General features: G+C 43.5%; 1 protein-coding gene across 1 annotated transcript in view; it reads right to left on the bottom strand.

The window, feature by feature from the left end:
* Positions 1-2,345: 2,345 nt before the first annotated feature.
* The window catches only part of LOC104618170 (exostosin-1-like), a gene marked incomplete at its 3' end in the record, with an annotated part of 28,858 nt that continues 18,111 nt past the window's right edge, over positions 2,346-13,092 (bottom strand). Inside the window, exons 7-12 of the mRNA XM_010283693.1 lie at positions 12,558-12,690; positions 11,097-11,215; positions 10,283-10,378; positions 7,390-7,479; positions 3,520-3,680; positions 2,346-2,517 (exon numbers count right to left, since the gene is read on the bottom strand). Of these exons, the coding sequence (XP_010281995.1) occupies positions 2,346-2,517; positions 3,520-3,680; positions 7,390-7,479; positions 10,283-10,378; positions 11,097-11,215; positions 12,558-12,690 (771 nt within the window). The remainder of the gene's footprint in view (positions 2,518-3,519; positions 3,681-7,389; positions 7,480-10,282; positions 10,379-11,096; positions 11,216-12,557; positions 12,691-13,092) is intronic.

Below are 13,092 nucleotides of genomic sequence, written 5' to 3'. Positions count from 1 at the left end.
CAGCGGGAGCCGGCGATGGCGAGCTGGCCACCCCTGACTCTCAAAAGGGGCTGAGGGCAGTGCGGAGCGTGACCCGAGTTCGACCATGAGCCAGCCCGGCCTGGAGCAGGCCTCCCAAAGCCTGCCAGCACACCGCTCACCCTATCCCTCACTCTTGGTTGTTTTCAAACCCTCAAGCTCTTTCAGAGACAGAACAAGTCCTTAAAAAGCACCAGGAAAGAGAAGGCGGCCACCACTTTTCACTAGAGGAGCACATCCAAGCACAGGCCAGCTGCCCATGGCCTTCAGCCGCTGGAGGAAAACACGCTGCCATTATTACAGTTTCTCAGGTCAAAACCACGCTTTTGCAGTCCAGATGCAGAAATCTATACACAAGTAATTTCAACCAGCTTGTAAGAGCTCAGCAGAAGTCCTTAGATGCTTGGCATCACTCGTGTGTAGATGTCCTGCAGGGAAAAGCAGGGTGCTCCCAGGAATCCCACCGGCCGCGGCCAGTGCGTAAGACAGTACCGTCTTATGGACAGAGAAAATTAACTGAAGCTCAACATTACATCGCGTTGAACTCTGAGCCATATATGCAAAACACCGTGGCCCGATTTGCCAACGTTCAGGGCTGTAATTCCTACGCAAGTCCATTGAAACTCAGCACCTCTGGAAAAATAAGGCCCTACCAGCTTTGAAGCAGTTATTATGCTCTATCTCTACCTAAACTACATTTACAAACATAATAACACTATTATTTAAGGTAAGAGATGAATGCTGAGAACCTAAGGGGTTTTTGGTGCTACTTCTGATGCATCTCTCTATAGCACTCATGTTTCCACTATAATTTAAAAACAAGTACGAATTCATAAACTCAAAGTATGTTAATTAAAACATGGAGAAACTGATAAAGACAGGGACTTGCCAAATTAATGTGGTATCAGACCTGATCTTTGCCCAAGGCCTGTCCAGTTTAGCTCAAGTGGTAGGTTATAATGTGCATTGATTACAGACTCTTGATTATTCCGAGCCACTAAAGAGCAAGCAAAAGCTTGTTGCTAGAGGATTATAGCAGACATTCTGGCCATTAACAGTGCATTTCCATACGACTATTAATCTCTGTCACAACTTTGAGGTTATGCTAATTTTTTATTTGTCTTTCAAGGAATTATGAACATGGTCTATTACATTTCCCAGAGCTGCAGGAACAACTTGTCTTTAGGAGACAGTTATAGTTCATGGCTGACTCAAGTCACCCGCGCTATAAAAAGAAAAATGAATGTCCAGACTTTGCCAAAGAGCCAAAGCATGTCCCTGTAGAGAGGTGAAACTCAAACTGGAAGCGATAGGTACTTTCTAGATGGCACCTTCTGGTTCACAGAAGGTCCCCTGGGTACCCAGGTGAGTCAGAACTGCTGAATGCTCATATATCTCAGATGAAAGTGCAGTGGCATACAGATAAGGGAGTCTACAAACTGGCATGGCCACTCCCCAGTCAAAGATCCAAGTAATGCTAATAGAAGAAAATGTGAGGGGAAAATAGAGGGCCCTTTCTTTCTCCTGCCCGCCAGTAATCATGGTACTGTTTGTAGTGAGGATCACAGACACCACGGCAAGCACAGATGGGAGGTTGCTTAGGACTTGCAGGTCTTGCAGGACTTGCTGTTCCTCCCATTGCTCTCTCACACAGGGCAGGAGGAAAAGTGCCCCCAGGTAACCATGTATCCCTGTTACCAGCAGGTATATCCATTTCTGCAATGAGAGAGTGCTTATCCAGTAGCTAGAAGAGGTTCTAAAGCAAGCATTTCTTGGCTGCTAGTGAGTGATGGCATCACTGTGGGACAAAATGTTCCTTATGGGAAAAAACGCTTGAATATCACAAATTACCTCTGTTGTGACAGTGCAGTGTCAGTGCTTGAATCACACTATATGCTTTAAAATAGCACAGGGACGGCCTGGTACATTATATTAATTAATAATAATTAAAAATAGAAAATCTTTCTAGAATTTACTTCTCCTTCTAGCATTCCATGGCTAGGTCTTAGGTCTAGAATATTTAATTAGAAAAATGGAGTATAACTGAAATTTGGTCACCACAATCATCAGTTCCATGAGTGTGGGATCACCATGAATAACACCGTGTGAGACAAGTACGAAGAGAAGCTGTCATCCACTGTAGATGTTTGCCATTTCTCCTTTTACTTCATTACAATAAGCATATCTAAAGTCTATTTACAGTTCTGCTAAACTAAAAACTGCAAAAAAAATTGACAGAATTGTATCACTCTGTAAACCTAACCTAGGATTCAAATTGTTGTATTATCAATACATCCCAACTGCTAAAACATGCTGTGGATACATACCTGTCCCATCATGGTCTCCTTATACTGTTTTTTCTGTGTTACTTTGATTGGAGGCAATTTTGTCACGGCTGACACCAAAAAATTCATTAGAATGTCCTCACAATTGGCCAGTTGGTCCACCATATTCTTTAGGCTGGCAGGCAGGTAATGAGTGTACAGGTAGTGATAATATCTGGAAACCAAGAGCAGCGTTATTAATACAAGTCACTGGGCTTTCGGGGATGATAAATTCGAGGAAATTTCTGTCTCAGTTGAGACACAAGTTTTTTACTCAACTCAGGATATATCACTTCCTTTCTTTGGTCTCATCCTCCAACAAGAAGGGAGAACAAATGAGTATCTCATCAAGACAGTAAATAGTGCTAATGGAAAAACAAAACATATGGCTTTTCTGTAAGTGGGTTGAAAGAAATAATGCAGACCTAAGTATCAAGATAATGGAGAAGCAGGAAAGAGCACCCCACATTTGCTATAGTGTGATATTGTGACACTGATGAATTCATCCTCCACCTCTTCTTTCAAAACTGTTCCATTGGAGGGAACTCTATCAAACTGGCCTACTACTGTCCTTATTGTTGAAATCATTCTCCTTTGGGCCTATATCATCCCCTAGGGCCAGTCTTCTCCTTTGCGGGGATGTGGATTAGATACTCCAGAATTTGCTGACTTTCTTCGAAAATGTAGAGAGGTCTTTGGTCTGATGAAGCCCCAACAACAGGGGTTCTCTCCTACATGCTACAGTATGCTGATCTGTGACGTGTCCACTGCACTACATTTCTAGAGTAGCCAGAAGACTTTGCAGTCTGCAGCCGTCAGCCAACACATACCCAGAGCTGGTCTGGAAGTAACCTCCTTTCTGCTATGCTACAGGCCATTCAGCCGAGCAGCTTAATGAATTCGGGAACTCTTTGAAGTGTGTAATTCCTGATGTTAAAAAGAGCAGTCCGACTGCCTCAAAATACAAGTGACTTCAAAGAGACCCAACAAGCGCAATAATGATTACCAGATCCCCAGAGCTAAACCAAGAACTTAAATTATTACCCCATAAAAAGTAGACCCATTTATTATCTTTCCAGTTTTTCCCCTCCCCAGAAGAATGTTCTTCATCTCCCCCTCCACCCCTTACTATTTTGCTTCACACAGAAGGAGGACAGCACATGCTTTGGGTTCTTACTTGTGGTAAATAGCAGCTCCTGTCAATACCATGGAATAGTCATTAGTCCATTTGGAGGTATACCCCCACCTCTCCTTAGTGTTGTCCCAGAAGTGACTGCGAGCAGGGTACCCTACAATCCTCTCTGGAAAACTCTGCCAAACTGTAAAGGCAAAATCCACCTGCAGACAAAGGCACAGGCCAAATGAATACTGAAATTGTTTCAACAAATGTCAACAAAACAAAATATTACCTTGCCACTAATTCGTAATTCAAAATCTTGGAACTGTTGCAAAACATTAATTCTATGTATTCATCAGTAAATTAAACTGACTGCTTGACATTTTGCCCTATAATTATGCACATTTTAATGGTTCCTGTTAAAGAGAGTCTACAGCATCACAGCATTACATTAACATTTTCAAGCTTGCCCTTTACATATCAAACCTTTTCGAGTTACAGAAAGAATGGGAGTAGGTGCACATATTTATACTTAGATGCAATACAGGGTGGTAATAGCTATGTGGTAAACTGAACCTTTTGCACATCTTTGTGCATCTCACCTACCATTTCAGTACTGTCAACACAAAGCTTGGAAAATGAGGAGTCAAACACCTTAAATTGTAAGGGTTGCTCAGTGAGATTAAAACAGGCAATCAATGCCGAGTCCTTTTATATTTTCCATCCATTTTGAGCCTTTGAAGACCATGCAGGTCACACTGTTAAGATTGCCTATGTGACTGAGCGGCTTAAACATATAGCGTAATAAAAAGGAAGAAAAGATCTCCATATAGTTAAATGGCATTAGAAGCCTATATGTTAAGAAAATGCTGATACTGTATGAGCCACAAGAAAATGTCAAATGCTGTCAATAGCGGGGTGTGTGTGTGTGGTATTTTCTTGCTGTAACTTTTTTAATAACTCAAATCCCTGAGAACCGAAAAGGTGACAGGACATTGCTACACCAGGATCCCACCAACAAATCCTGGTGACACCAGAAAAGGGACAATTTGGGTAGTTTGCAGAAGGCTCGTCAGCACTAGATTTGAAAGGAGTTTGGTAAAAATATGTATGGAAAGATTTTTATCACTGTAAAGTTGGTTGGCAGTCCCTTCACTTCAACTTAGGTTTTGGAGCTCAAGCTAGACCAAAATTTTAAAAGGAGGTAAAGATAATTCTAATTGTTCCAGTCCAATGCAAGAAAAAACGGGCTTTGCTTCTGCACTGCACACCAAGTTCCCTCCAGTACAAGAGCGACCTAAAACTTTGCTCAAAAATGCTTGAAAAACCTCCCAAGAACCCAGTCAAAGTCAAGGGTGTAGAGGTTAGATAATGAATAGCTGCTCTGAGAACGGTCACATTTGGTGTGATCACTGTCAGACTTCTCTCATTTACAAGTGTTTTTATGAAACAGAAGAGTCGCACATGTACTGGAACACAAAGTTAGGGACTGGTTATTTTCTTTCAAGTTGTTTCAAGGAATCTGAGGCCAACTAGAAAGACAATGTGCACAAACCAGTTACCGTTGTGATAGTTCTGATCTCATCCAAATCAATACCACATGAAAGAACTAAAGGTTTTTTCCCCCCTGTAAAGGCCTTTCCCATAAAACGTGACATCTGTTTTCTTTAGAGAACTCTGAGAATCTCAAACTTAAATAAGTAATAAAGCAGCTGCACTCAGTGCCCTCACTTGTGCTTTCAAGTATCTGTCCTTGTACCAGTGAGACACACTAAAGCAACCACCCTCCGAGAAAACTCCCTTTATTGAAAAAACCCAAACCAGTCCTTATCCTATATAATTTTTAGCAGCATTATCACTCAGTTGAACAGCAGGAAAAGCCAACCAGGCTGCCAGTCTCTTAAACCCCCGTATCAGTTCTGACCCGTGCTGATGTCTAATTACTTCCCCCACAAACATCCCTCCGTGCGTGTGACACAGCTCGTCTCACAAGGGCGATTATGCACCGTTCTGTTGGGAATGGGAAACCTTTACTATGCCAGAGAGCGGAAGATCTGCCTGGTGACTGCTCCTCCCAACAGGAATGTGATCATGTTTGACAACGTCTCTGAATTGCCTTCTCTGGGCCCTGAAGCTTTGCCACAACGAACACCCACGAGCAGTCCGTTTCAAGGGAAGTTTCATACCAGGCGTTTCAGGTCAGTGCTTCAAAGCGCTGCTTCTTTGCGTAAGCCATACGACGGGGGAACTGAAGCGATAGAAAGGCCCCAGTTCTTCATAGAAAGCCACTGAAGAAAGCCTCTGACCCCGGCGCCCTGGCACAGGCACGCTGAAGCCGCAGGGTGGGTGCCGGTGAGGGCTGGCCAGCTGGTTCCCTCCACAGCACGGCGGCCACGGGGCTCATAGAGCCAATACCCACCGCGCAAACATGCAATATCAGCTGCAAGCTGCTCACAGGAGGGAAGAAGCCATAAAGAAATGTGTATGTTGTCTCACACAACAACAAATACTTGCGTTTCAGAATGTTTAGAGTAAAGCACGGCCAAGCTGAATGAGAAACACTATTTCATACACATTCCTGAAGCCTGAATGACTCCAAAGTTTGGATGATGACTAAATACCAATCAAAACAAAACAAAGCCCCACATCCTCACAGAATCCACAGGCTCAGTGCAAATACCACCTCAGTGCAATGAAGTCCCTCAGAGGTCTTAACCATGGCAGCTGAGACAGGACCCTTCACCCTGAGCAAGAACCTGCTTAGGAACTCCAGCACCAGGACAAATGTCCTTTATTGGTTTGGGTTTTTTTTGGCTGTGCAGGGCTTTGAACAGAAGTACTTTGGCAGCAGCCATATTCTTCCTCATCTAGCAGAAACTACCAAGGTGTAACCTTGGTATCAAATAGATTCAATGCCAACTACTTCTTCAATCTGTGCAGCAGATGAGGGCTACTATGGCTCCTTCTGGAACCGCTTAACCACAGCACAACAAAATACTGGGAAGAAGAGCAGTTGCAATCCCATCCATTTAGAACAATTTCGATGACATCTTAGGGTATATAGCAGTGACGAGTGACTAATATTAGGCATTTCTTCACTGACACATAAGCAGTAGTAGCAACAGTGAAAGAACCCCATCACTGATAAAAAAACATTTTTATAAAGGTGAAATGGGGAGAAGGGAATGGCCATGAACATGGGGGGAAAAAAAAGGGAAAACAAAAGAAAATTGAGTTTTTCAAGGTATTCCCTTGCCATCATTAATAATGTATTTCCCAAATATTGCACTTTATATAAACTGTCATCAGTTTCCCCTGTGGTTCTCAGGAAGAGGTTCCAGAAATCAATACTCATCCCAGTTGTAAAAATTGGTTTTCTACAGTATTTTTCTTTTCTTAGCGCTATCTCGCTCTTGGCACAAACACACTAACACCTAAACGAGCAAAGATCTCCAATTTTATGGCGTGACAGAATGGTGAGAGCATTCCTCAGTGAAATCCTGTGTTAGGGTGGCAATGCTGTCTTTTGGAGTGACAGCAGTGCCCTGCTGCTGACACCCCTCCCTTCCCCACCCACACCCTACTGATAACGTGTGTGGGGGAGAAAGCTACCCCAATAAGAAAAGTGAGAACAGAGTATTAGAGCCAACTGCTCTTGGCTGCCTACACCTGCCTGCAGTTATGTTACTAAAATAATAAAGAACGGAAGAACCATATGCTAATGATGAGCCAATTAACCAGGGTGAAAAGCTCCTCTGATGGCAGGCAGTGGCAGGGTTGCTGAAACAAGTGCAGCGTGCTAACCCCGAGGAGCGTAGCAGGAAATCTTACAAAATTTGCTCACTGGCAAAGCCAAGAGAAGAGCCTATCTGCCATGCTCGGGAAGAGCCAAGGAGCCAAGCAGACTCCCAAGACGACAGAGACCCTTACCTCAGTGGTTGAAAGCACGGTGTCCTCATCCAGGCTTAGCACTGCATCTGTCACTATGTTGTCGTAGGGTAAGAAGCGACTGCTCATAACCTGTGGGTATCCAAGGCAGGAAGGGGAGGGAAAAAATCATTTGAAGGACTCATTTGCCATAGAAATACTCCATTTTATTCCTCATTCTTACTTCCTCTTGTCTGAGGCACATCGCATATCTCTGTCTGGCGGAAAGGACCCTTCAGCTCAAGAGTGAAAGACTATAATTTTCATCACCCCAGCAGCCAGCCTACACCTTCTACCTGAAGAGTAACTTCCGAACAGACCTCCTTTGGAGCAGACTGCTTTCCTTTTGTGGCAAACTGCAATGGTCTGTACTGAGGACTAGATGTCCTACAGCATTTTTAGGGAGGACATTTTTCCTGGTATGTAGGACTGTCCCTCTGCCCTCCTATGGGGTGTGAGGATCAAGATAATGAACACTGAGAAGGACTTTGCAGCATTCATAAGGTTACACTGCTGGGAAGCCAAGCAGTCCAGGCTGTGTGTGAAGGACGTTATGCCACCAGGATGGTTCTCCTGTAAAGCGGTGCAGCTCCATCTCTGTGCATCGCTAGTGCATCCACAGGGAGCTGCTGCCGAATGGTGCAGCATTCTCCATCAGAAAAGGAGAATATGCTAAAGAACGTGAGTATCAGCTGAGCTTCACCTGCATCAAGGATTATATTGGTATTGTAGCAATTTAAAAAGTCACATTCTTAAGTGACATAACTATATATGTATATAATCTATTTGCGGAATAAGATTTTCAAAACTATGGCAGGACGGTTCTCAGAGCAATATGAAGTAGATGGGAAACTGGGTTCAAAAAGATAACAGCAAGAAGTGAGAATCCATATGGTTTCTTTAGCAGACTCATTAGCACCTTTTGAGAACTGATGAACAGTAACAAGGGCACAACATTATTTGTTTCCCTCATTTGCTAGGAAAAATATCCCGGCTAGTTAGTAGACTTCTTTTCCAATTTATTATGCCAAGAAAACACTACAAAAATCAGGCCCAGTAAGAGGACATAATTGTATGGAAACAGGGATATGGAGAAGTTTTACACATCCCTCATAATGGACATGGTCAGTTCTGCATCCCATGCAAACTGTTTGGAAGCAAGTCCCTAAATCTATGCCTCAATTCAGAGAAGGCTCTGTCTCTATTACCAGGAGGTTCTCAGTGTCTGTCTGGAGAGCTTCCCTCCATCGCTACGACGGCCTCAGTTCGGGGAGGCGGTGGCTGTGAGGAGGAGGTGATCTGGCAGGGATTGCTGGCTTTGCTTTGCTTATACAAAGGCAAAGCAGAGCAAGCAGCCAGCAGGAGACCAGCGTTGTCACCCCAGCTCTTTTACAGACCATGTAAAGACAACAGTCGGGACTACCCATGTTTGGTTTTTTTTTTGTAGTTAAAGCCTCCTTTTGTAAAATGGGTGTGACTGTATCTTGATTTCATGGGGAAGAGTGAAGGTTAGGTAAAGGCAAACTTCTGTGATCACCTGCACAGAGTAACTGTGCCCGTCAGTATACGTCAGTTAAATCTGAAGATGAAAAGCAGTTCCTTTGTGCAACCTTTGAATTCCACTGCTCTGGCTCTGCAAGCTTTGTCCAAACAAACAGCTTTTCCACGCAAGAAGCCATTTGGCATATGTTGGGATATTAGAGGGAAGAGACTGTCCACTATAAACACACCTTTGTGTACTCAGGAGACTCATTTGTAATCTAAACAGTGCCTGGGCCAATTTCTACAAACATTGTAGAACTGGTCAGAGATTTTCATAGATTTTCTGCTCTATCTCACCTCTACAAGTTTTCCAAAAAGAAAGGAAAAAAAAACCTACAACCTTCAAAAGACTCAAAAATCACTGCAGTCCTTCTTGGCTCTGCAGCAACTCTCCTGATACTTACTACATGGCTAGCTAAGGCAAGAACCATTAGCTGCCAACCTTGTGGGAGTCTCGCTTTCCCCGTGTTAAGGTGACTGGGGGAAAAGACCAAAGACAAAATAGACCAAACAGGGTCAAGGACAAAAAAAGACCAAATTCCAAATAGGATCGTACAGCCAAAGCAACTAAAAGCTCCCTTTGCAAATGCAGAGCTCACGAGCCAGCTGACAGAGATTGCAGAGGGGACCAGCCCAAAACTGTCTCAGTCAGAGTCTAGAAGCAAGAAGTCCTGTTTCTCTCAGGCCTGCATTTGGAAAGGAATCGTCCACTTCAGTGCGGATTTTAAAAAACACCTCTTTTCTCATCTGGGTGGTGTCTGTTTTGACTTTGTGGAAGTGCAAACAAAGAAGTGTGTTGCACAGCAAGAGATGACATGGTGGTTTTGTTCCCATGCAAGCGTCCCTTGTCCCTTTTTTTTGGTGGTGAGATCCCACCACTGGCAGCAGTACCCCACATGGCCATGAAAGAAGGTACTTTTCAAAGGTGCGTTAACACTATTCAGTCTCATCTGCTTCTCTGCTTTTGAGTCCACAGCTGACCCCCAAGTCTTGCATCTGACGGATCAGACTCAATTAATTCAGCTGCATCACTACCTTCATGCACCTGCAGAGAGACAGGAACCTCCAAAGATGGGGTCAGCACTACCTACTCTTGGGGCTGCATTTCAAAACCGAGTCCCACCTGTGAATCTCAGATTGATCGCTTTAATAGCCGTGCTGATGACTTCTGAGAGCATGGGGCCTCATCCATGAAAGATCAACCTATGACCAAGTTGGTACAAAGGACCAAGGAATAGAAAGGAGCTGTCACATCACTGGAAACTACAAAGCTTTCACCAAAGCAGTTGGAAAAATAAATTCTGGTCCCACTGCAGAATATACGCAATCTTTTACAGTGCTTCTCTCCACCTACCTTGCTCTCTCCTTCAATGACTATGACAGGCACAGAAGTGGCAGGCCAGCGGTGTTTGGCTGGGAGGGGTTTATCACAATTCCATAAAACAATAATCTGAAAGAGAATCAGAGACCTTTGTGGCAATGCAGTCCAAACCCTAAGGACTCAGATGTCCAGATAGAAATGTTAAATTCAAGTTAGGAATTTCAAAATCAACAATGATACAAATCTGTATAAAAATAACACTTCCTACAGTAATTTCTCCCATCCTGACTATTGACAGTATATGTCCTCTCAAGCAAATACAGGCTAGACAGGAACTCAGGAAGTCTCTATCTAGCCCAGGTTATGCGGATGTCACTGATTTACTTTGGCTCTCATTAAAGGCTAAACCACTTGTGACAGTCCACTGCAAGAGCGTGCTCCTCCTGAACTCCTCAGGGTTTCTTTTGGAGAAGCCAAAATCCTAGCACTGCTGAGACCAAGAGCCACAGCAGGAGGAAGGAAGATCACATAGGGGCTCTTGAGGCACAGACATCCTTTTGCAGCTTGCAGCACACACAATCCTGATCTTTAAAGTACAGTCATTATTTTACCCGCCTTGTGAAACAAAGGGGTTTAATTACTGTCCCTGTTCCGCTCCCACTATACTCAGAATTTTTGTTTCCCATACACACAGGTCACAGACAATAGAAATCTCAGAGAAAAGAAACACCAGAATTGAAACAGGGGTTTGAAACAGGACTGAGGGGATCTGAAGTCAGTAGGCTCTTCACTCCTGGGTTAGTAGCTTTGTCTCCAATGTGACTGACAGTCAGACGGCGCTGCTTACCTGTGCACAGTACTGGGACTTGGCTACAGCAACCAGGAGTTTCAGCACAGGCTGAGATTGCGAAACCAGGGGAGTTACTGCGTGGATAACGGCAGTGAATGTGGAAAGAGGCTTCAGACCTGAAGTGAAGAGATATGTGTTCAGTAAAGACAAAATTGCCGTGGTTAGTAGAGATTAAAGGAGTCTCAAGATGGAAAAATAATCTGCACTTAATGCAAACCTTGCCATGTTTTTTTAGGCCTTCTCCTTTCGTCTCGGATACTAAGGTACCAGATGCTTCAGAAGAGATCACACTTCCCTTCAACTCCCATGCCCTCTGAAATCCCTCCCTCCAACACCATTACTGCGTTTTCCTTCTCACTATTTCCACAGATGTCCTGCAATCTCTTTCTTTCATCCAGTTTGTCTCACAGATAATATTGACATCTAGTTTGTTCAACCAAATGTCATTCCTGACATTGGCTCTGTTTTGCTGCCTGGGTCTGGATGCTTGATATTTTCTACAGCTTATCTCCACAACTTCCAGGAGCTTGTTCAGTTTCCTCAGTTCCATTACAGCCTCTGTCACATTTTTGCTCTTTCTGTGTTGATCTCCATCCACATGCATCTTCAATTACACCTGAGCTGATAATGCTGTTTTGCATCCTTGCCTTCCATTCTGATATTTTTGTCTCGCTATGATTTCCTCTTCTGCCCGAAATAACAGATCCTACTGGCGTCTATCCTTCATGACTGCTCTGCAGTGTTATCGAAATTCACCTGTGTGAGGTCATAGTTGTTTTTCATCAAAATTCCCACAGAAACTTTCTTCTCCCTCTTTAACATGGTAACTGTATTTTTAGCAGGTGAGCAGTACAGCTCCACATAAGTGGGACGGCACAGGCTGAGCCAAATTCAGCAGCAGTCTGGTAAGCAGGATCACTTCAGCCTGCAGGCACATCCCCCTGCAGAACTCATCATTTAAGCTCTGCTTCAGGAAGAAGCCATGAACCTAGGTCCTATTCATTCCTTCTAGTGGGATCCGTATGAAGACACATAGTATGGAGACTAAATCCATACCAACTATGCACTCCAATAACAAGTGTCACGGGTAAATTACCACTTTTCCAATTTGCCAAGCTCAAATAAACAAAGAAAGCAAAAAGCTATTCCTTTTATGTCCCCTCGGGCCATGAATGGGTCAGCAACTCGGGCATTAATTACTGGCAATGGAAAAGTATAAAGGGACATAGATTTTTTTTTTTAAAACAATCTTTGCAAGCGAGAGGCACATGATGCATGTTGATGAGTCAGAGACATTCCAGTCTACAGTGGGCATGGAAGAGTGAGACAGGACAAACAAAAGGCATCATTAACCAGAAATGAATGGTAAGTCACTTGGCACATGCTACTCAAGGATCAAATTCCAAATTTCCACTAGAAATTCCAGATACCACTAAATTATAGCAAGGATTCACTCACCGAGATTAGCATAGTAGTAAGGAAAATCTCCCAGATATGAGGAATACTGTGGCAGTACAAATAACCCTCCAGGATGTTTGTTCCATATTAAGCTGTTACGTGATATGTGCTTAAATATTCTGTCCTGAATAATCTGGAAAACAAGAGAGGCGATGACTTTTAAATAGACCATAATAGTCACTGGTAGAAGCTTCAGGGACTCCAGCTGACTGGAATCATCACCCATTTTGCAAAAAGCTGAGGCATACAAATTACTAGACATTCCTGCTTAATCTCTCTTAAAATGACACAGAACCTGCATACTTTGACACCACTTCAGCAGCCCAGGCTGTGTGCAATAGGTTTCAGAGCACCTCATTAGTCTCTCTGGACATGGGGACCTTGCAATTTGTTGCATTTTGTGTTTCAAGCAAAATACTTTTTAATGTATCTTAGCAGTTGTAAGCCTGATTAGTTCATTGTCAGTTTTACTATCCAGAACTCACAGAAGATAATTGTTTGAGGATGACATTACAAAGCTAGGTATTATTTTGAG

This window comes from Phaethon lepturus, unplaced genomic scaffold (genome assembly GCF_000687285.1).
Source record: "Phaethon lepturus isolate BGI_N335 unplaced genomic scaffold, ASM68728v1 scaffold15073, whole genome shotgun sequence".
In the NCBI taxonomy this organism is placed as follows: Eukaryota; Metazoa; Chordata; class Aves; order Phaethontiformes; family Phaethontidae; genus Phaethon; species Phaethon lepturus.
Note: the sequence above shows the minus strand (reverse complement) of the source record. Positions and strands in the feature narration are given on the sequence as shown.